The sequence below is a fragment of the Mobula hypostoma genome, chromosome 2, assembly GCF_963921235.1.
Source record: "Mobula hypostoma chromosome 2, sMobHyp1.1, whole genome shotgun sequence".
Classification (NCBI taxonomy): Eukaryota; Metazoa; Chordata; class Chondrichthyes; order Myliobatiformes; family Myliobatidae; genus Mobula; species Mobula hypostoma.
Window position 1 is genome coordinate 78,833,524 of NC_086098.1, and position 24,893 is coordinate 78,858,416.

Sequence of the window (24,893 nt, forward strand, 5' to 3'; positions counted from 1 at the left end):
CTAGAGCCAAGTACTTATTCAGTTCATCTGCCCTTTTTTTGTCCCCCAGTACTGCCTCACCAGCATCATTTTCCAATGGTCCAATGTCAACTTTCACCTCCCTTTTATTCTTTATATAACTGAAAAACTCTTGGTATCCTGCTTTATGTTATCAGCTAGTTTGCCCTCATACGTCATCTTTGCCCTTCTCATAGCTTTTCTAGTTGCTTTTGTTTTGGATTTTAGAAGTGTGCCAATCATCCAATTTCCCACTCACTTTTGCTACCTAATATGCCCTTTCCTTGGCTTTTATGCAGTCCTTAACTTCCCTTGTCGCAATGGTTCCCTAGCCCTGCCATTTGAGAACTTTTTCTGTGGGGCATATCTATCCTGCGCCTTGTGAACTATTCCCAGAAACTTCAGCCATCTCTGTTCTGTTGTCATCCCTGCCCGTATCCTCCTCAAATCCACCTGGGCAAGCTCCCCTCTCATGTCTCTCTAATGCCCTTTATTCCATTGTGATACTGATACATGTGAGTTATTCTTCTCCCTCTCATATTGCAGTATGAATTCAATCACTGCCTCCTAAGGGTTCCTTTACATTAAGTTAACTAATAAAATCTGGGTTATTACTCAACACCCAATCCAAGATAGCCCTTCCCCTAGTAGGCTCGAGCACAAGCTGCTCTAAAAAGCCATCCCATAGGCATTAAACAAATGTCCTCTCTTACAATCTCACACCAACCAGATTTTTCCAATCCCCTTGCATATTGAGGTCCACCATTACAGTTGTGACATTACCCTTATTACACATCTCTTTCAGCTCCTTTCGCAATCTCAACCCCACACCTTGGCTACTATTTGGAGGCCCATATATGATTCCCATAATGGCTTTTTTCACCCTTGCAGTTTCTTAACTCCACCCACAAAGATTCAACATTCTCTGACCCTCTGTCACCTCTTTCTAAAGATGTAATTCCATCTCTTACCAACAGAGCCTATGCCTTCCTGCCTGTCCTTTCGATACAAAGTATATCCTTTGACGTTAACCTCCCAACTATAACCTTGTTCAGCCACAACTTAGTGATGCCCACAACATCATACCAACCAATCTCTAATTGCGCCATGAGTTCGTCCATCTTATTCTGAATGCTACGTGCATTTAAATACAGCACCTTCAGTCCTGTATTCTTTGCCCTTTTGAATTTTGCCTCTGTGGTACAATTTAACTCTTTGCCCTGTCTGCAGTTGTACCCAATCATTGGCTTCTCCTTCCTTACATTCATATTATATATTATATCGTCAACTTGTAAATCTGCTGGCTCATCCTCAGCTTTATCATACTGGTTCCTATCCATATACAGTACCCCTCCCATAAGTACAGTACTTATCCAAAGTTCTCTTAAATGTTGTAATCAAACTCATATCCACCACTTCTGTTGGCAGATCGATCCACACACACTCCACCCTCCGAGTGAATAAGTCGTCCCCCCATGTTCACTTTAAATATCTTTTACCCCTAACCTATGACCTCTAGTTCTAATTTCACTCAACCTCAGTAAACAAAAACCTGCATTCATTCACTTTATCTATACCCCTTATAATTTTGTATACCTCTATCAAATCTACCCTCATTCTCCTACACTCCAGGGAATAAAATCCTAGCCTATTCAACCTTTCCCAATAAATCAGGTCCTCAAGTACCAGCAAGATCCTTATAGATTTTCTCTGTATTCCTTCAATCTTATTGATATTATCGAACAAGAGACATGGCTGTCGAGAGAACCGTGTACACTGCAAATTCCACTGGATGGTAATCAAGGGTCAGGTTGTCTCCCCAAGATCGATGTGACAAGGGGTAATTATTAATTACAAATGAAGGATGCGTTTAATAGGAGCATAAATATACCACGGTAAAATCTGTTACATAAAATACATTGAAGTATAAATGCCCCTCCCTTTTGGGGAGTCACGGTAGCCTAGTGGTTAGAGTAACACTATTACATCGCGGGGTGCCACAGTTCTGAGTTCAATTCTGGTGTCCCCTGTAAGAAAATTTGTATGTTCTTCCCATAGGCACCTGGTTTCCAATGGATGCTTCGGTTTCTGCACACAATCTAAAGACATACTGGTTAGTCATTATTTGGTCATTATAAATTGCCCTGTGATTAGGCTAAGGGTTGTATCAGTGGGTTGTTTGGCAGCACATCTCAGTAGGCTAGAAGAATCTCCAAGTAAAATAAATAAATAAACCACCTTTCTTGCACTTTAAAGTCTATTCTTCATAATGGATCTTCCTGGGGATCAACATTTCCAACAGTGACTAAATTTCATTCAGAGTTTGAATTGATTTCCTATGTCTCCAAACACTCTGGCAAATTTCTATAGAGGTACCATAAAGAGCATTTTGACTGGTTGGATCTCCATATGATATGGAGGGGCTAATGCACGGGATCAGAAAAAACTGCACAGCAGTATAGGTTCGACCAGCTCCATCATGGGCACCAGGCTCCCGAACATCAAGGACATGGGTTCATGGTCCTCGTGGATTTTTTTTGGTGCAGCAGCAGATTCAGGGTAACAATTATTTTGTTCTCCTTTACAAATGTGTACTGGAATTAACAATCTTGAATGTATGCGGGATGGTTTTTTGAACCAACATGTCGAGGAACCGACTAGAGAGCAGGCTATTCTGGACTGGGTTTTGAGCAATGAGGAAGGGTTAATTAGCGATCTTGTTGTGAGAGGCCCCTTGGGTAAGAGTGACCATAATATGGTGGAATTCTTCATTAACATGGAGAGTGACGTAGTTAATTCAGAAACAAAGGTTCTGAACTTAAAGAGGGGTAACTTTGAAGGTATGAGACGTGAATTAGCTAAGATAGACTGGCAAATGACACTTCAAGGATTGACGGTGGATATGCAATGGCAGGCATTTAAAGGTTGCATGGATGAACTACAACAATTGTTCATCCCAGTTTGGCAAAAGAATAAATCAAGGAAGGTAGTGCACCCGTGGCTGACAAGAGAAATTAGGGATAGTATCAATTCCAAAGAAGTAGCATATGAATTAGCCAGAGAAAGTGGCTCACCTGAGGACTGGGAGAAATTCAGAGTTCAGCAGAGGAGGACAAAGGGCTTAATTAGGAAGGGGAAAAAAGATTATGAGAGAAAACTGGCAGAGAACATAAAAACGGACTGTAAAAGCTTTTATAGATATGTAAAAAGGAAAAGACTGATAAAGACAAATGTAGGTCCCCTGCAAACAGAAACAGGTGAATTGATTATGGGGAGCAAGGACATGGCAGACCAATTGAATAATTACTTTGGTTCTGTCTTCACTAAGGAGGACATAAATAATCTTCCAGAAATAGTAAGGGACAGAGGGTCCAGTGAGATGGAGGAACTGAGCGAAATACATGTTAGTAGGGAAGTGGTGTTAGGTAAATTGAAGGGATTGAAGGCAGATAAATCCCCGGGGCCAGATGGTCTGCATCCCAGAGTGCTTAAGGAAATGGCCCAAGAAATAGTGGATGCATTAGTGATAATTTTTCAAAACTCGTTAGATTCTGGACTAGTTCCTGAGGATTGGAGGGTGGCTAATGTAACCCCACTTTTTAAAAAAGGAGGGAGAGAGAAACCGGGGAATTATAGGCCGGTTAGCCTAACGTCGGTGGTGGGGAAACTGCTGGAGTCAGTTATCAAGGATGTGATAACAGCACATTTGGAAAGCGGTGAAATGATCGGACAAAGTCAGCATGGATTTGTGAAAGGAAAATCATGTCTGACGAATCTCAGAATTTTTTGAGGATGTAACTAGTAGAGTGGATAGGGGAGAACCAGTGGATGTGGTATATTTGGATTTTCAAAAGGCTTTTGACAAGGTCCCACACAGGAGATTAGTGTGCAAACTTAAAGCACACGGTATTGGGGGTAAGGTATTGGTGTGGGTGGAGAATTGGTTAGCAGACAGGAAGCAAAGAGTGGGAATAAACGGGACCTTTTCAGAAAGGCAGGCGGTGACTAGTGGGGTACCGCAAGGCTCAGTGCTGGGACCCCAGTTGTTTACAATATATATTAATGACTTGGATGAGGGAATTAAATGCAGCATCTCCAAGTTTGCGGATGACACAAAGCTGGGTGGCAGTGTTAGCAGTGAGGAGGATGCTAAGAGGATGCAGGGTGACTTGGATAGGTTGGGTGAGTGGGCAAACTCATGGCAGATGCAATTTAATGTGGATAAATGTGAAGTTATCCACTTTGGTGGCAAAAATAGGAAAACAGATTATTATCTGAATGGTGGCCGATTAGGAAAAGGGGAGGTGCAACGAGACCTGGGTGTCATTATACACCAGTCATTGAAAGTGGGCATGCAGGTACAGCAGGCGGTGAAAAAGGCGAACGGTATGCTGGCATTTATAGCGAGAGGATTCGAGTACAGGAGCAGGGAGGTACTACTGCAGTTGTACAAGGCCTTGGTGAGACCACACCTGGAGTATTGTGTGCAGTTTTGGTCCCCTAATCTGAGGAAAGACATCTTTGCCATAGAGGGAGTACAAAGAAGGTTCACCAGATTGATTCCTGGGATGGCAGGTCTTTCATATGAAGAAAGACTGGATGAACTGGGCTTGTACTCGTTGGAATTTAGAAGATTGAGGGGGGATCTGATTGAAACGTATAAGATCCTAAAGGGATTGGACAGGCTAGATGCGGGAAGATTGTTCCCGATGTTGGGGAGGTCTAGAACGAGGGGTCACAGTTTGAGGATAGAGGGGAAGCCTTTTAGGACCGAGGTTAGGAAAAACTTCTTCACACAGAGAGTGGTGAATCTGTGGAATTCTCTGCCACAGCAAACTGTTGAGGCCAGTTCATTAGCTATGTTTAAAAGGAAGTTAGATATGGCCCTTGTGGCTACAGGGGTCAGGGGGTATGGAGGGAAGGCTGGGTTCTGAGTTGGATGATCAGCCATGATCATAATAAATGGCGGTGCAGGCTCGAAGGGCCGAATGGCCTACTCCTGCACCTATTTTCTATGTTTCTATATAGGCAGTATCTTGAAACTCATTTTCTTTCAGGCATTTACATTTACAGGAAAATAAAAGAATTCAATAGAATTCATTTTTTAAAATGTCCATAAACAAAGACTAACAATGTGAAAAAGAAAACAAATTGTGTAAATATTTAAAAATCTAATAATTAATAAATACCAAGCATGTGAGTTGTAGAGTCCTTGAAAGTGAGTCCGTAGGTTGTGTAATCATTTCACTCAGTCAAGACAGAATCAGAATCAGGTTTGTTATCACTAATATGTGTCGTGAAATTTGTTCTTTGGTGGCAACAGTGCAGTCCAATACATAAAATTTTCCATAAATTATAACAAATATATACTGTATAATTAAAAAATTAGTGCAAAGAGCAAAAACATGGGTTCATGGTCCATTCAGAAAACTGATGACAGAGAAGAAGACACTGTTCCTGAAACTCTGAGTGTGTGTCTAGGCTCCTGTAATTGTACAGGTTAAATACAAACCTAACAGGTTTAATTAATGTCATGTATAAACTAAGTTTAGAAACATGTAAACATCTAAATGTACAAACCAAGCTAATTTTAGTTTCTGTCATGCTACTGAGCAAGAGGACAGGTCTCCATCCCATTATACTGTGGGTCTCTGCATTAAAATGGGTAAAGGTAGTTATTGTATCACATGTACCAAGGTACAGTGATAAAGGGTTGTTTTGCCTGCCTTTCATGCAGATCATTCCATCACATTTGCACATGGCGTAACAGAATGCAGAGTAAAGTGTTGCAGTTTCAGAGAAAGTGCAGTGTAAGCAGACAATAAGGTGCAAGGCCATGACGAGGTAGATTGAAAGATCAGGGGTCTACCTTATCACGCTTGGAGACCATTCAATAGTCTAATAAAAATAGGATAGAAGCTGTGCTTGTAAAGACTTTAAATGAAAATTAAGAACACTTTTTTCCTTTTTCAATAGTTAATTTATTTTATATATTTCTTATTGTAATTCATAGTTTTTATTATGTATTGTAATATACTGCTGCTGCAAAAACACATATTTGATAACATATCCCAGTGATATTAAACCCAATTCTGAATCTGATACAGGTTTTTGGATTTAGAACACAGAGCACTACAGTATAGTACAGAGCCTTCAGCCCATGATGTCATGCCAATCTTTTAACCTAATCCAAGATTAAACTAAACCTTCCTTCCCAGATAGCCTCACACATCAAAGTTGCTGGTGAACGCTGCAGGCCAGGCAGCACCTCTAGGAAGAGGTACAGTCGACATTTCAGTTCCTTCAGTTAGTCCTGACGAAGGGTCTCGGCCCGAAACGTCGACTGTACCTCTTCCTAGAGATGCTGCCTGGCCTGCTGCGTTCACCAGCAACTTTGATGTGTGTTGCTTGAATTTCCAGCATCTGCGGAATTCCTCGTGTTCCCAGATAGCCTTCCATTTTTCTTTCATCTGCATGCCCATCTAAGAGTCTCTTAAATATCTCTAATGTATCTGCTCTACCACCAACCCATGCACACACCAATATGTGTCTAAAACCTACCCCTGGCATCCCCCTATACTTTCCTCCAACCACCTTCAAATTACGCCCTCTCATACCAGCCATTTCTGCTGTGGGGAAGAAGGTGCTGGCTGTCCCCTTGAACTATGCCTCTTATCATCTCATTTCATTCCAGCTAAATTGAAGATGCAAGGAAGAATGAGTGAGATCGCAAGACAGGGTCCATTTCAACACTGCCAGGATGCTTCCGATCAAGATGCCGCTTACCTGCAGTCTCTGTTGAGATAATGGTTCAAACTTAGTTGTTTGTGGGGATGTTTTTTTGGACAGAGAGGGGAGCTAGAGCTCAGATTACATAGCATCCATGCCAAACTCAAAAGTAATTATTTTCCCCAAGTAGGAAGGCTGATCAACATCTCCTCTCATTAATTCCTGTCAGTCACCTTATGTACAGACTCGTGTAACTTTGTAGATACACAATCAATTCATGCTTATGTGCTATCTTACATATATTTATTGTGATTTTGTTATATTATTGTGTTCTTTACCTTTTGTATGTTTTTTTGTGCATCATATCGAGAGCAGAAATTATTTTGTACTCCGTTACACTGGTGTACAGGGAATTAAATTAAACAACCTTGAATCTTGAAGTAACCAATCTTGACTCAGGATGTGGAAGAGTTAGAAGTCAGGCCTCTTCTCTGTGCTCAAAATCCAGCAATATGGTCGGATGTCGAGGGGTATTCAGAATTCAGTCCTCCATTCCATGCAGGAAGGCCAATGACTGAGCAGGTGATAAAGAACATACATGAACGTCGGGCTATCCCAGGTCAGTGAGTCTCAGAAGGGAACATCTGTGTGAGCAGGAGGCAGTCGGTGCACCCAGAATTTGAATCTAGAGTTTGGGGTCCTATCATTGGCTAATCTAGGGATCGATATTGAAGATTGAAGCCCAAAGATCGATTGGAAGTCCAAAACTAGACTTCCAATGGCCAAAACCTGGAGGCCTATCCTGGAGTTGGAGGACTATCCAGGTGTCTGTGAGGGTGGGAGGGAGGAAAGGGACTTGTATTTCAGTTGTTGTTTATTTGCTTGTTGTGTTCTGTTTTCTTGTGTTTTATAGATGTGCGGTGGAGAGTATACTGGCTGGTTGCATCACGGCCTTTGGATAGTAAAGCCTACAAAAAGTAATGAATACAGTCCAGTCCATCACGAGTAAAGCCCTCCCAACCAAATCTATAACCATATAACAATTACAGCACGGAAACAGGCCATCTCGACCCTTCTAGTCTGTGCCGAACTTTTACTCTCACCTAATCCCACCGACCTCCACTCAGCCCATAACCCTCCATTCCTATCCTGTCCCTATATCTATCCAATTTAACTTTAAACAACAACATCGAACCTGCCTCAACCATTTCTGCTGGAAGCTTGTTCCACACAGCTACCACTCTCTGAGTAAAGAAGTTCCCCCTCATGTTACCCCTAAACTTTTGCCCTTTAACTCTCAACTCATGTCCTCCTGTTTGTATCTCCCCCATTCTCAATGGAAAACGCCTATCCATGTCAACTCTATCAATCCCCCTCATAATTTTAAACACCTCTATCAAGTCCCCCCTCAACCTTCTACGCTCCAAAGAATAAAGACCCAACTTGTTCAATCTTTCTCTGTAACTTAAGAGATGAAACCCAGGCAACATTTTGTAAATTTCCTCTGTACTCTCTCAATTTTATTGACATCTTTCCTATAATTCGGTGACCAGAACTGTACACAATACTCCAAATTTGGCCTCACCAATGCCTTATACAATTTCAACATTACATCCCAACTCCTATACTCAATGCTCTGATTAATAAAGGCTAGCATACCAAAAGCTTTCTTCACCATCCTATCCACATGAGATTCCACCTTCAGGGAACCATGCACCATTATTCCTAGATCCCTCTGCTCTACAGCATTCTGCAATGCCCTACCATTTACCATGTATGTCCTATTTTGATTAGTCCTACCAAAATGTAGCACCTCACATTTTTCAGCATTAAACTCCATCTGCCATCTTTCAGCCCACTCTTCTAACTGGCCTAAATCTCTTTGCAAGCTTTGAAAACCTACTTCATTATCCACAACACCACCAATCTTAGTATCATCTACATACTTACTTATCCAATTTCCCACCCCATCATCCAGATCATTAATGTATATGACAAACAACATTGGTGAGGCACACCGCTACACACCGTCCTCCAATCTGACACACAGTAATCCACCACTACTCTCTGGCATCTCCCATCCAGCCACTGCTGAATCCATTTTACTACTTCAATATTAATGCCTAATCTACATGGAGCATTGTCACAGAAAAGCAACATCCATCATCTACGAGCCCCACAAACCAGGCAATTCTCTATCCTTGCTGCTGCCACCATTAGGAAGGAGGTACAGGAGACTCGGGTCCTACACCACCAGATTCAAGAACAGTTCAGCCATCACGCTCTAGAGCCAGAGGGAATAACTTCACTCAGCCCAAATTTGAACTGATTCTATGACTTAAGGGCTCACTTTTATGGAGTCTAAAACTCATTCTTGATATTTATTGCGTATTTATTATTTTCTTATTTTGTACATTTGTACAGTTTGTCTTTCACACACTGGGTGCTTGTCAGTCTCTGTTGTGTGTGGTTTTTCATTAATTCTATTGTGTTTTCTGTTTACTATGTATGCCTGTAAGAAAATGAAGCTCAGGGTTGTATATGGGTGCCATATACATATTTCGATAATAAACTTAATTTGAACTTTGAAATGAATCTGGATCTGAATGGAGGAGGAAAAGAATGTAACATGAGAAACTTGAACTTGAGTGGAATGAGAGAAGGGAAATGGCCCCAGCAATGAAGACAATATCAAGGCAAAGAATCTTGTGAACAATTGCTTTTGGAGAAGAAAGACAAGAAAAGAATCATTTATCAACGACAAGTTCTGCTGTCAGATTCAAAGTGAGCAAATATGATGCAACACATCACAGATTTTATCTGCACATATTTTAGTTTCTTATCAGATGTAAAATATGGAGAAAGAACTGGAGGAGGGGTGACAGGGTAAGAACTGGAGGAGGGGTGACAGGGTAGCAGGGCAGGTAGCGCAAAGCTCTACAGCACCAGCTGTAAGATCTGGGTTCGATTCCTGTCACTTCCCGTAAGGAATTTGTTTGTTCTCCCTTGTTACCAAGTGGGTTTCTTCCAGGTGCTCTGGTTTCCTCCCACAATCCAAAGACGTACAGGTTAGGGTTAGTAAGCTGTGGCCGTGCTATGTTGGCACAGGAAGTGTAGCTACACCCGAGGGTTGCCACCGTACGTCATTGACACAAGCAACATATTTCATTTTATGTTTCGATTTTTTTAATGTACATGTGACAAATAAAGCTAATCTTTCTATTTAACTGAATAATTATTCATGGGTCCACATCACCTGAACATTGCCTTGCTAATCTTCTTTTGCACCATTTAATTTTTATTGTAATTATAGTGATTTTTATGTCTTTACTGTACAGTTACCACAAAACAATAAATATCCTATGTCAGTCTGTAAAAATAAACCTGATTCTGATTCATTAACTAGACCTGTTGTAAAGTGGATTACATGTGTATACAGCAACATATTCACTATTGATCACAGCTCCATCGACTCTCCTTTGGATAAGATATTCTCAGTTAAATATTGAGCTTTTTTTCCCAAAACAAAATGCTCTGCATGTGACAATAATATTCAAAGCTTCATTCATCCTTAAAACCGTAAGACAAGGGAGCAGAATTAGGTTATTTGGCCCATCGAGTCTGTTCCGCCGTTCCATCATGACTGATTTATTATCCCTCTCAGCCCCTTGACAGTGGCAGAGTTCAGCTCTCAATATAAATGTACATCACTGAGGAGGACAATTATAAAACACATTATTTCTCCAAAACCTGTTGGTTTGGTAATTTTTTTTTTTAAATAGAATGTCATACAGAATGGGAACCGGGCCAATGATCAACCACTCACTTACAGTAATCCCACATTCATCTTGTATTACTGCCTCACAGCTCTCCCCAGCATCTTCAAAGTGGCATCCCTCACCAGCAGGGCATGCCCTGTTCTCCTTACTACCATAAAGGTGGAACAGGAGCCTGAAGACCCACATTCAACGATTCAGAAACAGTTTCTTCCTCTCCGCCATCAGATTTCTGAATGGTTCATGAATGCCACTTTTTACACGATATGGATGGCATGATAGCGTAGCAGTTAAAGTAACGCTTAATGATCAGGCTTTGATTTCCACTAAGGAGTTTGAACATTCTCCCTGTGTTTGTGTGTGTTGCCTCCAGATGCTGCAGTTTCCTCCCACGTTCCAAAGATGTATGGATTAAGATTGGAAAGTTGCAGCCAGGCTGTGTTGGCACCAGAATCATGGTAACACTTGTGGGCTGCTCACCACAATCCTTGCTCATTTGATTTGACACAAACAACACGTTTTGCAGTATGCTTCGATGCACATGTGACAAATAAAGCTATTCTTTAAACTTTACCTTTTATCATTATTTATTTTGTAATTTATAGTAAATTTAATGTTTGTGCATGCACTGCTGCTGCAAAGCAATAAATTCCCTGTCATCCAAGTCAGAGATAATAAACCCAATTCTGATTCTACATTCTCTTCAACACACCCCAGATTCTACGTTCTCTTCAATGCCCCCCCCCGATTCTACGTTCCCTTCAACACCCACCAGATCCTACGTTCCCTTCAACGCCCCCCCCCCCCAATTCTACATTCTCTTCAACACTCAGGGAGCAATGCATGGGGACTAACTAACCCCTCAACCAGCACATCTTTGTGATTGGGAGGGAACAGAAACAGCAAGAGGAACCCCTGCGATCACAGGAAGTGCATGCAAACTCCACAGCGACAACCTCAAGGTCAGGATCGAACCTGGGTCTTTAATGCTGTGAGGCAGCAGTTCTACTGTCTGTGCCACCATGTCGCCCAATAAATAATCAGAACCAGAATCAGGTTTATCATCACCGACATATGCTGTGAAATCTGTTGTTTAGCGGCAGCAGTTCAGAGTATGTTAGTAGGTTATGTGCACACTCATTGACACAGTGAGTGAGATGGTCCATGGCCACCTTTACTGCCACGATGAGGCCACTCTCTGGTTAACAACACCTCATATTCTCTCTGGGTAGCTTTCAACCTGACAGCATGAACATCAATTTTGCCAATTTCCAGTAATTTCTTTTCCCAGCCTCTTCTTTCTTTTTCTAATCCCCATTCTGGTACTCCTCTTATTCCTTTTCCTCACCTATCACCTCCCTCCGGTGCCTTAACTTCACTTTTTCCCCATGGTCTACTGTCCTCTTCCATCAGATTCCTCCTTCGGCATTTTATCTCTTCCACCTGTACCCTCCCAGCTTCTCAATTCAGCCCTCACCTTCACGCACCCACCTAGTCTTACCTATTACCTGCCAGCTGGTACTCCTTCCCCTCCTCCCATCAACACCCAGGATCACAAGAGGCTGCAGAGATTGTAGATCCTCTCCATTATGGGAACAACCCCCCTCACCGTTGAAGACATCTTCAAAAGAGAGCACCTCAGGAAGGAGGCATCCATCATTAAGGACCCTCACCATCCAGGACATGCTCTCCATTACTACAGGAGCCTAAAGGCACACACTCAGTGCTTTAAGAACAGCTTCTTCCCCTCTGCCATCATATTTCTGAATAGTCCACAAACCCATGAACACTACCGTTCGCACTATTTATTTTTTTATTGTAACTTATCATTAATTTTCTATCACTCTACTGCTGTCATAAAACAACAAATTTCATGACATAGGTCATTGATAATAAACCCAATTCTGATTTTCCCGTCGGCCAAAAAATTACAAAAGTCTGAAAGCGCGTGCCATCAGGCTCAAGGACAGCTTCTATCGCACTGTTGTAAGACGATTAGATAGTTCCCTAGTACAACAAGTTGGATTCTTGACCTCACAATCCACCTCGACATGATCTTGCACCTTACTGTGTACCTGCACTGCACTCTGGAGTTGTAACACCTTAGTCTACAATATATCGTTGTTTTACCTCGTACTACCTCAGTGCAATAGGTAATGAATTGATCTGTATGAAGAGAATGAAAGAAGTTTTCACTGAATCGTGGTACATGTGACAAATAATAATAAACCAACTTTACTGATTTAACAATGAATCTCTGGTTCTCCCAGTGCACACAGGCTCTTTGGCCTTAGCCGACTAGTGCACATGACACCGGGGGTGGTGTGGGGGTGTGAGGATGTAAATGTATCATCCACACCTGAACACAACAATGTGAAAGGCTGCAGACTCAACACAATGGGAAAACTCTGTCCCATCACAGGAACTACCCTCTCTAAATGTACCTTATTCCTCAGAGCGAGAAGCAGACCATGACAGATTGTGGTGAGCCTCAAGTTCTTCACTGTGACAATAATAAACCAATTCCAGTTCTGACAAATTACACTGAATAGTTTATGCTCAAAAGATTTCCATGATTAAATGCTGATGCAAATTCCTGCAATGAATCTAAAATTCCTGTGCGAATGCAGCATAACTATTTAGCCAATTCAGGCAACGCCTCTAAACTTAGAAGCTGATAATACTTGCAAAGAGGTTGTTTCTTGCAGTTAGTGTTGATGCTGGATAGCAGCAAATGTTAAAAGGGCAGTATGGTTCCACTTGTTCATTGCCTTTCAGTTTAATGTTTCAGCATTTTAATTGGCTGCATCAGCGTCTGCTATGGGGGAGGCAATTGGGGTCGGCTACTGCACAGGATGAAAATATGTATATACACATACACACACACACCAGAAACATGGCAACTCTTGCTGATTGCCCCCAGCACAATCCTCACTGATTTGATACAAATGACACACTTCATGGTCGGTTTTGATGTACTGTGACATTGTAAGCTAGTCTTTTACTCTCTTTATCTTTTTTATTATCCTTTCCATTATGGGCTAAATGAAGGATTATGACCTGTTTGGGTGGGGGAAGGATTAGATTGATCATGGTATAGGTTTAAAGGTTGGCATAGCATTGTGGGCCAAAGAGTCTGTCCAATGTTATACGGTTCTATCTTCTATATTCTAATGGATGGGTATTTCAGAGTGATTAAGTAAAAAAAAACATGCTTCATTCAAGACTTCAGGATGAAGCCCTTTGCATCTGTGTAGGTAGAAGATTAATTATTCCATCATACTAATGGTCAAACGGACAGAGCCCTTCTAATCTTCTTCCTTAATAATTGCCACCACTGTCTGAGTCAGCTTTGACAGAAGTCAGAGTCGGGATGAAAAATGATGGGTTAGGACTCCTAACACCATTCATAGATTTAAACACGCAATCTAAACTGCACTGGAATGCAACTCAGGAAACAGGCTGTTTCTAAAACACTGAGGGTGTGCATCTTCAGGCACCTGTATCTCCTCCACGATGGCAGCAGTGAGAAAAGGGCATGTCCTGAGTGGTGGAAGAACTCTGAGATAGGTTCATGATCACAGCTCAACTTTCCCATTTTATTAAATTTCAATGTAAATACAAGGGGTGATTGACAAGTTCATGGCCTAATGTAGAAGGAGTCAATTTTAGAAAACCTAGCACATTTATTTTTCAACATAGTCCCCTCCTACATTTACACACTTAGTCCAGCGGTTGTGGAGCATACGGATCTTGGACCTCCAGAAAGTGCCCACAGCAGGGGTGATTGATAAGTTCGTGGCCTAAGGTAGAAGGAGATAAGTTATACAGCTCTCGTTACATAGACTTGCAGTTCAACTCTTTGAGTGATTATGCAGAAGGTTTGAAGTTAATAACTCATATTCCACCTTAGGCCACGAATTTATCAAATCAATCGCCCTGAGTCATTAACTGATGAGTTATTAACTGCAAACTTTCTGCATAATCACTCAAAGCATTGAACTGCATGTTGCGTGTGACGAGAGCCGTATAACTCATCTCTGTCTACCTTAGGCCATGAACTTATCAATCACCCCTGTTGTGGACACTTTCTGGAGGTCCAAGATCCATATGCTCCACAACCGCTGGACTAAGTGTGTAAATGTAGGAAAGGGCTATGTTGAAAAATAAATGTGCTAGGTTTTCTAAAATTGACTCCTTCTACCTTAAGCCACGAACTTATCAATCACCCCTCGTATATTGTTAAATACAGATTATGTCATATACAAATCTGAGGATCATTTTCTTGCAGGTGTTCAATGTAAATACAAAGATTCAAAACAACAAACAAAATAGTAATAATAAATAAATAAGCAATGCGTATCAAGAACATGACATGGAGAGTCCTTGTGAGTGAGTTCATAGGTTGTGTGAACAATTCAGTGTTGAGGTGAGTGAAGTTATCTCATCTGGTTCAAGAGCTTGATGGTTGAGGGGTAATAATTATTCCTGAACCTGGTGGCGTGGGTCTTGAGGCCCCTGTACCTCCTTCCTGATGGCAGCAGTGAAAAGAGCATGGCCTGGATGGTGGGGGTCCTTGATGATGGATGCTGCTTTCCTGTGACAGCACTCCATGTAGATGTGCTGAATGATGGGGAGGACTTTACCCATGAGGGACTGGTCTGCATCCATTACTTTTCGTAGGCTTTTCTGTTTGAGGACATTGGTGTTTCTATACAAGGCCATGATGCAACCAGCCAATATACTCTTCAGCGCACATTAGTAAAATTTGTCAAAGGTTTATATGACATGCCAGTGGGGATCTCAGGAGGAAGGACAGATTGATTATCCACTTGGCATTTCTCGCTGAATACACATGGACACGCAAGCAAACAGGAGCAAGGGGAGGTCAATTGACAACTCCAGCCCGTACCACTTTTCAACATGATCCCAGCTACATGACCCTGGTTGCACCTCCCCCTCTCTGCTACTTCAATCCCTGATCTTCCACTTATAAATACTTCTAGTGGTCTGGCCTTCAAAACTCTCTGAGAAAGAGAATTCCAGGGATTTACATCCCCCTTACAAGGAGGCCTTTCAACACATCTCAGTTTTAAATTAACAAAAATTTAAAACTGAAACTGGCTCCTTATCTTGAAACTATGCCCTCCTCTCCTGCCCGTTTCAAGACCCTTTCCTCAGATTCTATGACCATAATATTAGCTCTGCTTCTCTACTCACTGAACTATTTCCAATAATTTTAGTAAATTTTTATTAAACTTTCAACACAAAGATGTTATTTCAAGTAAAATACCCTCTCCACCATCAGTCCAACTAAACCAGCCATGAATTATTTCCATTAATTCTATTAGCCTTTAGAACATAGAACATTTTAGAACACAGAGCATTGAACACTGCAGCACAGTACAGGCCCTTCAACCCACAATGTTGTGTCAAACTTTTAATCTACTCTAAGATCAATCTAACCCTTCCCTCCCACATAGCCCTCCATTTTTCTATCATCCATGTGCCTATCTACAAGATTCTTTAATGTCCCCTTACTTCTGAAAATAATCTCACCTCCCTTCATAACAATGAAAATATGGCCCGTTACTCCTTATGGAACATCTTGCAATCAATAAAAATCATGATATTCATTCACATTCCACAAAACTACAGATTTCCTGGATTCACAAATTGCAGTGTTCATTCCTTTGCAACATCTGATGAAGTCATGCTGTACACTCCATTGCTGAATCTACAATCAGGAACCCAAAACTAAACATAATATTGTGTAGTTAGAGAGTCTTAGAATTATATATTAAAGAAACAGGCCCTTCAGCCCAATTAGTCCATGCCAACAATAATATCCCCTCTAAATTAGTCCCATTTGCCTTCTAAACCTTTCCAACTGTCTTTCCTCCATACAAAGTCCCATTCACACTTTCTCCCTTGTACTTATTCTGGTCTATACCATCAAAAGGCAGTGATGTGCTGGATGGAAAGGCTCTGGAACACTCACACGAATATTGGTAAAGGAGATGAACTGACCAATATGAACCATCACCAGGAGAAAGAGGTTTGGTTTACAACAAACTATTTTTTAAAGATTAGCTTTATTTGTCACATGTACGTGAAAATATCAAAACAAACAGTGAAATGTGTCATTTTGTATCAACGACCACAGCCTGAGATGTGCTGGGCAGCCCACAAGTCCCACCACAATTTGACACATACAACACATTTCACTGTATGTTTCGATATACATGTGACAAATGAAACTAATCTTTAAGACCAAAGATCTCTTTTAATCATTAGAATTCTTCCAAGTTTAGCTTTAATTAGAAATTAAAGTATTTGAAATTAATTAACTGCAGATTTAGAAGTTTATCACCATTTCCTCTCTGGTTGATGTAAACCATGGAGGCATAGTGGATAATGCAATGCTCTTTCAGCTCAGGGCATTGGACATTTGGAGTTCAATCCTGACGCCCCCCGTAAGGAGTCTCTGTACGTCTTACCCATGGAATGTGTGGGTTTTCTCCGGGAGCTCCAGTTTCCTCCCACCATACAAAGATGTACCGGGTCAGTTAACTGGTTATTATAAATTCTCCCATGAATAGTTAGGGTTAAATCGGGGTTCTCAGGGGTTGCTGTGCAGTGCAGCACGAAGGACCAGAGGCCCCATTCTGCACTATATCGCTAAATAAAACAAATTAACCAGTAAGGCCCTTATTCTGTTCACAGATAACAAAAACCCAATGGTTTTGCAAGTGTTTACTCACTCTGCTGTTTCTGCCGTGCCTTGTCACAGATTGCAGGTCTCTGATACATCTTCTTCCCATCGGGCAGTGAGCAATCATTGGTGCAAACTACTACTCCAAGGCAGGATTTCTTCAGGATGTGGCAGTTGTGATTGTTGGTGTTTCTCATGGCCCATCCACTCTGATGTCTCTGCGCATTTTTATCATCAGCGCTGTAAATAAATTTCACGTAGGAATCTGTCCATTCCTGGAAGCTATCCAACTGATGCACATCCTGGAAAGGGAAAAATCAATCAATAAATAAAAAGTATTGTTGTTGCTTGCTACTATTGTTTGCATGACTTGTGCCTTTTTTCCTCTTTCACCGTGCATTGGAGGTTGGTGTCTACTTTTGATTTAATTGGGTTGTTTCAGGCTTCTTGCTCTGTGGCTGTGTGTAAGCAGACAAATCTCAAGGTTGTATAACGTACATTCTTTGATAATAAATGTACTTTGAATCTTTGAAATTATCTGTACTTTAAGCCACATTCTGCAGTAATTCAAACTGCTAAAGCACCTTTCTCTAACAAAAGAATCATAATATTGCTAATTTTGACAAAATAACCCAGATGGAAATTTGAATTCTTTTTTTTATATTTAAAGCTAACTTTAAACACAATTTAATTTTATGTTTAACTAAATTAAAATTATATATAAAATTTATATATATATATATAAATAAAAAACAGGCATGGATAACTTCACTCACTAATTCCACAATGTATAGACTCACTTTCAAGGACCTAACAGCTCATGTTCTCAGTATTATTGTGTTTATAATTTGCACAATTTATCTAACTTTGGATATTGATTGTCTGGCAATCTTTGGTTATGTTTGAAGTACAAAGTAAATCTATTATCAAAAAACATGTATGTCACCACATACAACACCAAGATTCAATATCTTGTTGGCATTTACTGTAGAACAATACAATTGAGTCAATGAAAAACTACACATAAAGACAGAAAGAGAGATACGTCATAAAACAGGTCCCTCCAGTGGGATAAAAGCTGTCCTCCAGAGCATCTGCCTTAGGAGATACAAGATTCATGTGATTATTTTTTACATGTACATCAAATCATGTGCTGGCCAGTGGTGTAGTGGCATCAGCACCAGACTTGGAGGGATCGAATCCTTGCACGCTTTCCATCCATGCTGGATTGAGCGTCGAGCTAGTAACTCAACCTTGTAAGTTTTAACGAAATGGCAAGAAATGTTCCCCGATGTGCCACAAGGCACGAAAAGGAGAAACAATAACAACATCAAAACATATGATGAAATGCTTCATTTGTGTTATTGAGGCCCACCAATGCTCAGTGTTGACGATGGATGTTGCGTCCTAGCTGTCAAGTCAAGGCAGTGCGATATGGAGAGCAAGCAGGCTCCCCCTCGCCACACAGCTGATGAATCCAATGGAATGGCAGAGACCAATACAGTGGCATTGCAGGAGTGGCCAACCAGCGTTGAATGCAGCGTAGAACTACCTCAGGGATGCCAGCTCCAAACTTTACCTCAGGGTTTAGCCCCAAAGCCTTCCCCATGAGTGGGTACAGCCACAAAGTGATAGAGATCAGAGCTTTCCTTCTAGATGAGCTGCCAACAATGGTTAACAAGCCCAATCTGCCTGAAGTGACTGGTTTTAAGGCACCAGTAGCCTCTCTCTGCTCCTCCTCCTATCAGTAGAAACAGTTCTGCTGGGCTTAGTAGCTAAGCCACAAAAGAAAGCTAGGAGCTAGACTTGGTTGTAAGAGGTAATTTGACACACACCATTGGGAGCATTTAAATGGAAGTGGGAGCTTACCCTCACTACCCCATCTCCCAGCTATAACAACCTTAAGCACCATTTGTGTTAACTAATACAATCTGAGGATGTACTGAGCCCGCAAATGTCACCTCACATTCCGGCATCATGCCCACAAAGTTTGGCAGAACAACACAGAACAAAAGTAACAAATGTGAACACCAAAAACAAGCCTCATTTCTCCCTCCCACTCACACAAATACACAGTCCTTTAACCCCAAGTAAAGTCTCTAGCCTCCAGCCGACAAGGATTCAAGCCTGCAAACAACAGGCTTCAACATTCGCAGTGGGCTAGCAGAGATTCACCAACTCAGCTCTGGCCAACAGGCCACGACTTCTCGAATTCTGATTTGACCTCAGACCACAGTCCTCTGCATTGATACCAGAATTTTACACTAATCCTACACTGATCCAACTTCAATCAACTCCCCAACAATACCACAAGCCATCTACACCCAAGGGCAATTTGCAGTGGAGAATTAGTCTTGTCTGAGAAGATTAACCTACATGATTGTCTCAGAAATATATTTTTTTCTACCAATAATAAGAGACGATAAGATATAGGAGAAGAATTACGCGATTCAGCCTATCTAGTCTGTTCCACCATTCCATTATGGCCAATTTATTATCCCTCTCAAACCCATTCTCTTACCTTTACCCCATAACCTTTGATACCCTGATAAATCAAGAAGCTATCAACCTCTGCTTTAAATATACTCAATGACTTAGCCTTTGTGGCAATGAATTTCACAGGTTCACCACCCTCGGGCTAAATAAATTCCTCCTCATCTCTGTTCAAAATGGATGTCCTTCAGAATAGAGGCTGGGCTCTCTGGTCCTAGACTCCCCCATTATAGGAACATCCGCTCAGTCTAGGCCTTTCAATATTCAATAAGTTTCCATGAGATTCCTCTTTATTTTTCTAAACTCTGGTGAGTACTGGCCCAAACCCATCAAACACTGCTCATACATTAACCCTTTAATTCTCAGAATCATTGTGTACCTCCTCAGGACCCTCTCCATTGCTAGCACATCTTTTCTTAGATAAGGGGCCCAAAAATGCTCACAATACTGTAAGTGTGGTCTGACCAATGTCTTATAAAGCCTCAGCATTACAATCTTGCTTTTATGTTCTGGACCTTTAGAAATTAATGCTAACATTTCATTTGTCTTCCTTCCCACTGACTCCACGAATAGAGTAACCAAGCAGTTCGATTTATGCAGTCCCTGTGGACTTTGTCTAAACTTCTCACTGCCTTGGCAAAGCAGCCTGCATAATCAAAGTCCTCACCCACCCTGGACATTGTCTCTTCTCCCCCTCCCATCCAGCAGATGGAAAATCCTGAACACATGTACCACAGCTTGAACCCCACAGATACAAGAATATATCTCTTGTACAATAAGATGGACTCCTGACTTCACAATCTACCTCGACATGGCCCCTGCACCTTATTGCGTGCTGGTACCACACTTTCTCTGTAACTGTAACACTTCATATTTAAAGTGGAGGCAGTTAGTCTCGTGATTTTAAGGGTGTAAAACGTTACAGGGAGAAAAACGGAGAATGGGGTTGAGAGGGTAAGTAAATCAGCCGTGATCAACTGGTGCAGAAGGCTCAGTGGAGCTAATTCTGCTCCTTTATTTTATGGTATTATTCTTCATTCTGTTTTTGCTCTTCCCTTGTGTTACCTCGGCGAACTGATGTGAAATTACCTGTATGGACAGCATGCAAAACAAAGTAGAGTGTACCACAGTCACTGAGTTATTCTCAGCTGCTACACTGGGAAAGTAACTATCAATGTGGGTGTCATGGTAACAGAGAGGTTAGCGCAGCGCTATTACAGCTCGAAGAGTTGGAGTTCTAAATTCACTTCCAGTGGCCTCTGTTAGCAAGTTTGTACATTCTTCTCATGTATGTGTGGGTTTCCTCCGGGTGCTCTGGTTTCCTCCCACAATCCAAAGGCTAGCAGATTAATAGGTTAGTAGGTTAATTGGTTATTCTAAATTGTCCTGTGATTAAGCTGGGTTAAATTGGAGGCTTGCTGAGTAGCGCGTCTTGAATGGCCAGAAGGTCTGTGTCTCTAAATAATTAAATAAACATTAAATTTTGCCTCGGTACATTCCTTCCCATACTTTTTATATTTGTCTAAAATCCATCCCTCAATGCAGCTCCCATCAGGATTGCTCTGAAGGGGTCCCAAGGAGTGTGTGCAAGTCACTGAGTGAACTCCTATTCTATTGGACCTCCAGAGACTGAACTGGGCAGACACTGCCCTGCAGGTCTACAATGTGCAGGCATTCCTTGCTCACTGTAATGTCACCTCCCTATGTGATGAACAAGTGCAAACAGATCACCTCATTGGTTTTCTGGCTAATATGAGGGGGCATAATTTTAAGGTGATTGGAGAAAAGTATAGAAGGGGATGTCAGAGGCAAGTTCTTTACACAGAGAGTGGTTGATGCGTGGAACTCCCTGCCAGGGGTGGCGGTAGAGGCAGACATATTAGGGACATTCAAGAATCTCTAAGCTAGGCACATGGATGATAGAAAAATGGAGAGCTTTGTAAGAGAGAAGGGTTAGATTGATCTTGGAGAAGGTTAAAAGATCAGCATAACTTCATGGGCCAAAGGGCCTGTATGTGCTGCAATGTTCTACGTCCTTTTCTGGGGAGGCAGTTTAATTCTGCATCACAGACACATTGTAAAATAGGACAGCATCAAGCCATCAAAAGCCCAAGTAGATTGTTGACTTTCTAATAGAGATTGGTAGCAAATCATAATCATTGTGCATTTGCCTTCTGATAAAATGCATTTTTCTTCAGTGATCATTTGGTACAACTTAAAATCCAATAACAAAATAGAGTTACTTATTCTTTGATGAAATATTTCAATTGTGTTTAAAATGAGGCCAAAGGAAACAAAAAGTCACCTTAATTAAATCTGTGGCATATTAATATAACTCTGCCATGGTCAGTCCCCAGCCCAGCTGCAAAATAGGGGGTTTGGGCATGGGGCTAGCAACCCAATCCCCAAGAAACCCAAATCTACAGAAACACCAATAGAAGCTGCAAAGACCTTATCCCTGGGAGACGGAGGATCTTTGTTTAGAAGACACACGGAGTTGTGTGGTGAAACCAGAAGCCACAGGGCCAATCAACATTCTATCGACCCAGGACAGAGGGTTCTGGCGAGCTGCTGTCAGCGGCTTATGTCCCAGTAGGGGTGATGGGCTCAGGGTATTAATACACTTTCAAGGACTCTACAACTCATGTTCTCAATATTATTTTTTATTTGCATCATTTGTCTTCTTTCACACATTGGTCATCAGTATTGTGCTACTTTATTTTCCTGTAAATGCCTGCAAGAAAATGAATCAGGCTAGTATATGGTGACATATATATACTTCGATAATAAATTTACTTTGAACAAAACTAATGTGCTGTTTTTTTAAAACCGACATAAATTTCCCCATCTCTATTCTGTGTAGTAAAACTATTTGAAATTACGAACGGTTATCTTAACACAGTTTCCAATCAAATTATGCTGGAAATGGTTCATTTGGAAAATTGGTTTATTATTCTCAGGTGTACTGAGGTACAGTGGGAAAAAAAGCATTGTCTTTCATACCGTTCATACAGATCAATGCATCTAAACAATGCAAGGGAAAACAATAACAGTAGGCAGAATAAAGTGTTACAGTACAGAGAAAATACAGTACAGGTAGGCGGCAAGATGCCTACTTTAAGATTACGTTAAACACAAGAGTGTATGCAGATGCTGGAAATCCAGAGCAATTCTCACACAAAATGCTGGAGGACCTCAGCAGGTCAGGCAGCATCTATGGAGGGGAATAAATAGTCGATGTTTCAGGCTGTCCTGATGAAAGGTCATAATGAGGTCGACTGTGAGTTCAAAAATCCACGTTGTACTAGGAAACCGTTCAAGAGTTTGATAATAGTGAGATAGAAGCTGTCCTTCAGCCTGGTGGTACGTGTGCGTTCAGGCTTTTGTACCTTCTGCTTGATGCCAGAGGGGAGAAGAGAGAATGTCCTGAGTAAAAGGGGCCTTTACTGAGGCAGCGAGAAGTACAGACCGAGTCCATAGCAAATAAATTCAGATGTTATTAATATATCCACTAGGTTTATGAGCGTCTGTGACCACTACAGGGCATCTCTGCTGCGCTTGTCTGGGGATGCGCAACGCTCGAGAGAGGAACTGATGTAGTGACCCCCGAGAGTAACCACACTTACCTGAGGCAATTTAGGATCGTTAATGTCCCACGATATTGTTGATTCGTGCGCGGAGCTGTAGTCGGGATTCGGGAAACAATGTTCCGCACCTTTCAACATCCTGCCGAGGTGCTCGGACAAGCACGAACGAGAATTCTTCCACGTTTTCTTTTCCCCCTCAAAATGAGCCTCTTTCGCAAATCCAGAACCGGTTTCGTTGCGGGACGTGAATTCTCTGCAAAGCATGATAAAAATCAATCTGCGACGCTCTATTGATAGTAACATAAAAAGCACAAAGAAAAATAAACTGAAATAACTCGAGACCAAAAAAAAATCAGTAGTGGACTTGTGATCCCACTTTTAGCTAATTCTCCGAGCTATAATCTTGTCCACTGCTTTTACGTGGACATCTCACCAAAATTTTCAAATAGTCGATCAGAACGTGAGGGAAAGTAGTGGCCTTTGGCGACTCAGGTCAGCTGAGAATGTTTCAACATTACAGCGAACGATTTCTAGAACAGACAAGTAAGAAAATTCTTCTCTTGGGAACTAACTATCCAAGATTTAGAGCCAAACTTTTCTGCTAATTAATTAATTGCGCCCCCAGTTTGACCCATGCGATGACCAGAATAGGAATAAACTCAACCACTCCAAAACACAAATAAGTTGCCCACGCACAGACAGTCTGCTACAAAATGTGATTTACCTGTCCTGTGACTTGGTTGTAGGTCTGCGCCCGGCCGTGCGCCGCTGTACATTCGCGTTTTCCAAGAGTCCTGTACACCTGGGACTTAGTCAGACGCGCCCCTGTCAGTTCTGCAGAAGCACCCGTGAGTCACATTAAACTGCAGGAATGAAGCATATGCAAATGACTTCTGCCGCCTGCCCAATAAGCAACCAGCAAAGGTGGGGGCCGAGGTCTTGGAGTGTGAAGTCACTTGGGAACAGGACTCGAGATAACCAGGGTTATTTCAATTAGGGTAAGACGGAACACAGTCTTGTCCAGGTGAGGTCGGAGAGGCGGGTTTAATTTTGACACTTTTTCATCCGACAGAAGGGAGGCATATCACACAAAACAGATCAATTGGCTCGTTTTTCACTGTATCTGGGTACAAATGGCAGATGGAATTTAATGGGGACAAGTGTGAGATGTTGCACTTTGGACGGACAAACCAGGATAGGACTTAAACAGTGAGCATTAGGCACTGATGAGTGTGGTTGAGCAGAGGGATCTGGGAATACAAATTCATAATTCCTTCAAAGTGGGGTCACAGGTAGATAGGTTGGTAAAGAGAACTTTAGCACATTGGCCTTCATAAATCAATGTACCGAATACTGGAATTGGGATGTCACGTTGAAGTTGTATAAGACATTGGCGAGGCCTTATTTTGAGTATTGTGCAAAGCTCTGGTCACCTACTTGAAAGAAAGCTATCAATAAGGTTAAAATAGTACAGAGAACATTGATGAGGATGTTGCCTGGACTAGAGGACTTGTGTTACAGGAAAGGCTGATTGGTTGTGACTTTATTCCCTGGTGCATAGGAGAATGAGGGGAGATTTAAAAGAAGCATACAAAA

General features: G+C 41.6%; 1 protein-coding gene across 1 annotated transcript in view; it reads right to left on the bottom strand.

Moving 5' to 3' along the window:
• Positions 1 to 24,121, bottom strand: part of LOC134358868 (chorion-specific transcription factor GCMa-like) — a 42,292-nt gene extending 18,171 nt beyond the window's left edge. The window contains exons 1-3 of the mRNA XM_063071451.1: positions 24,022 to 24,121; positions 23,337 to 23,550; positions 17,267 to 17,519 (exon numbers count right to left, since the gene is read on the bottom strand). Coding sequence (XP_062927521.1) covers positions 17,267 to 17,519; positions 23,337 to 23,435 — 352 coding nt within the window. The 5' untranslated portion in view covers positions 23,436 to 23,550; positions 24,022 to 24,121. The remainder of the gene's footprint in view (positions 1 to 17,266; positions 17,520 to 23,336; positions 23,551 to 24,021) is intronic.
• Positions 24,122 to 24,893: the final 772 nt, after the last annotated feature.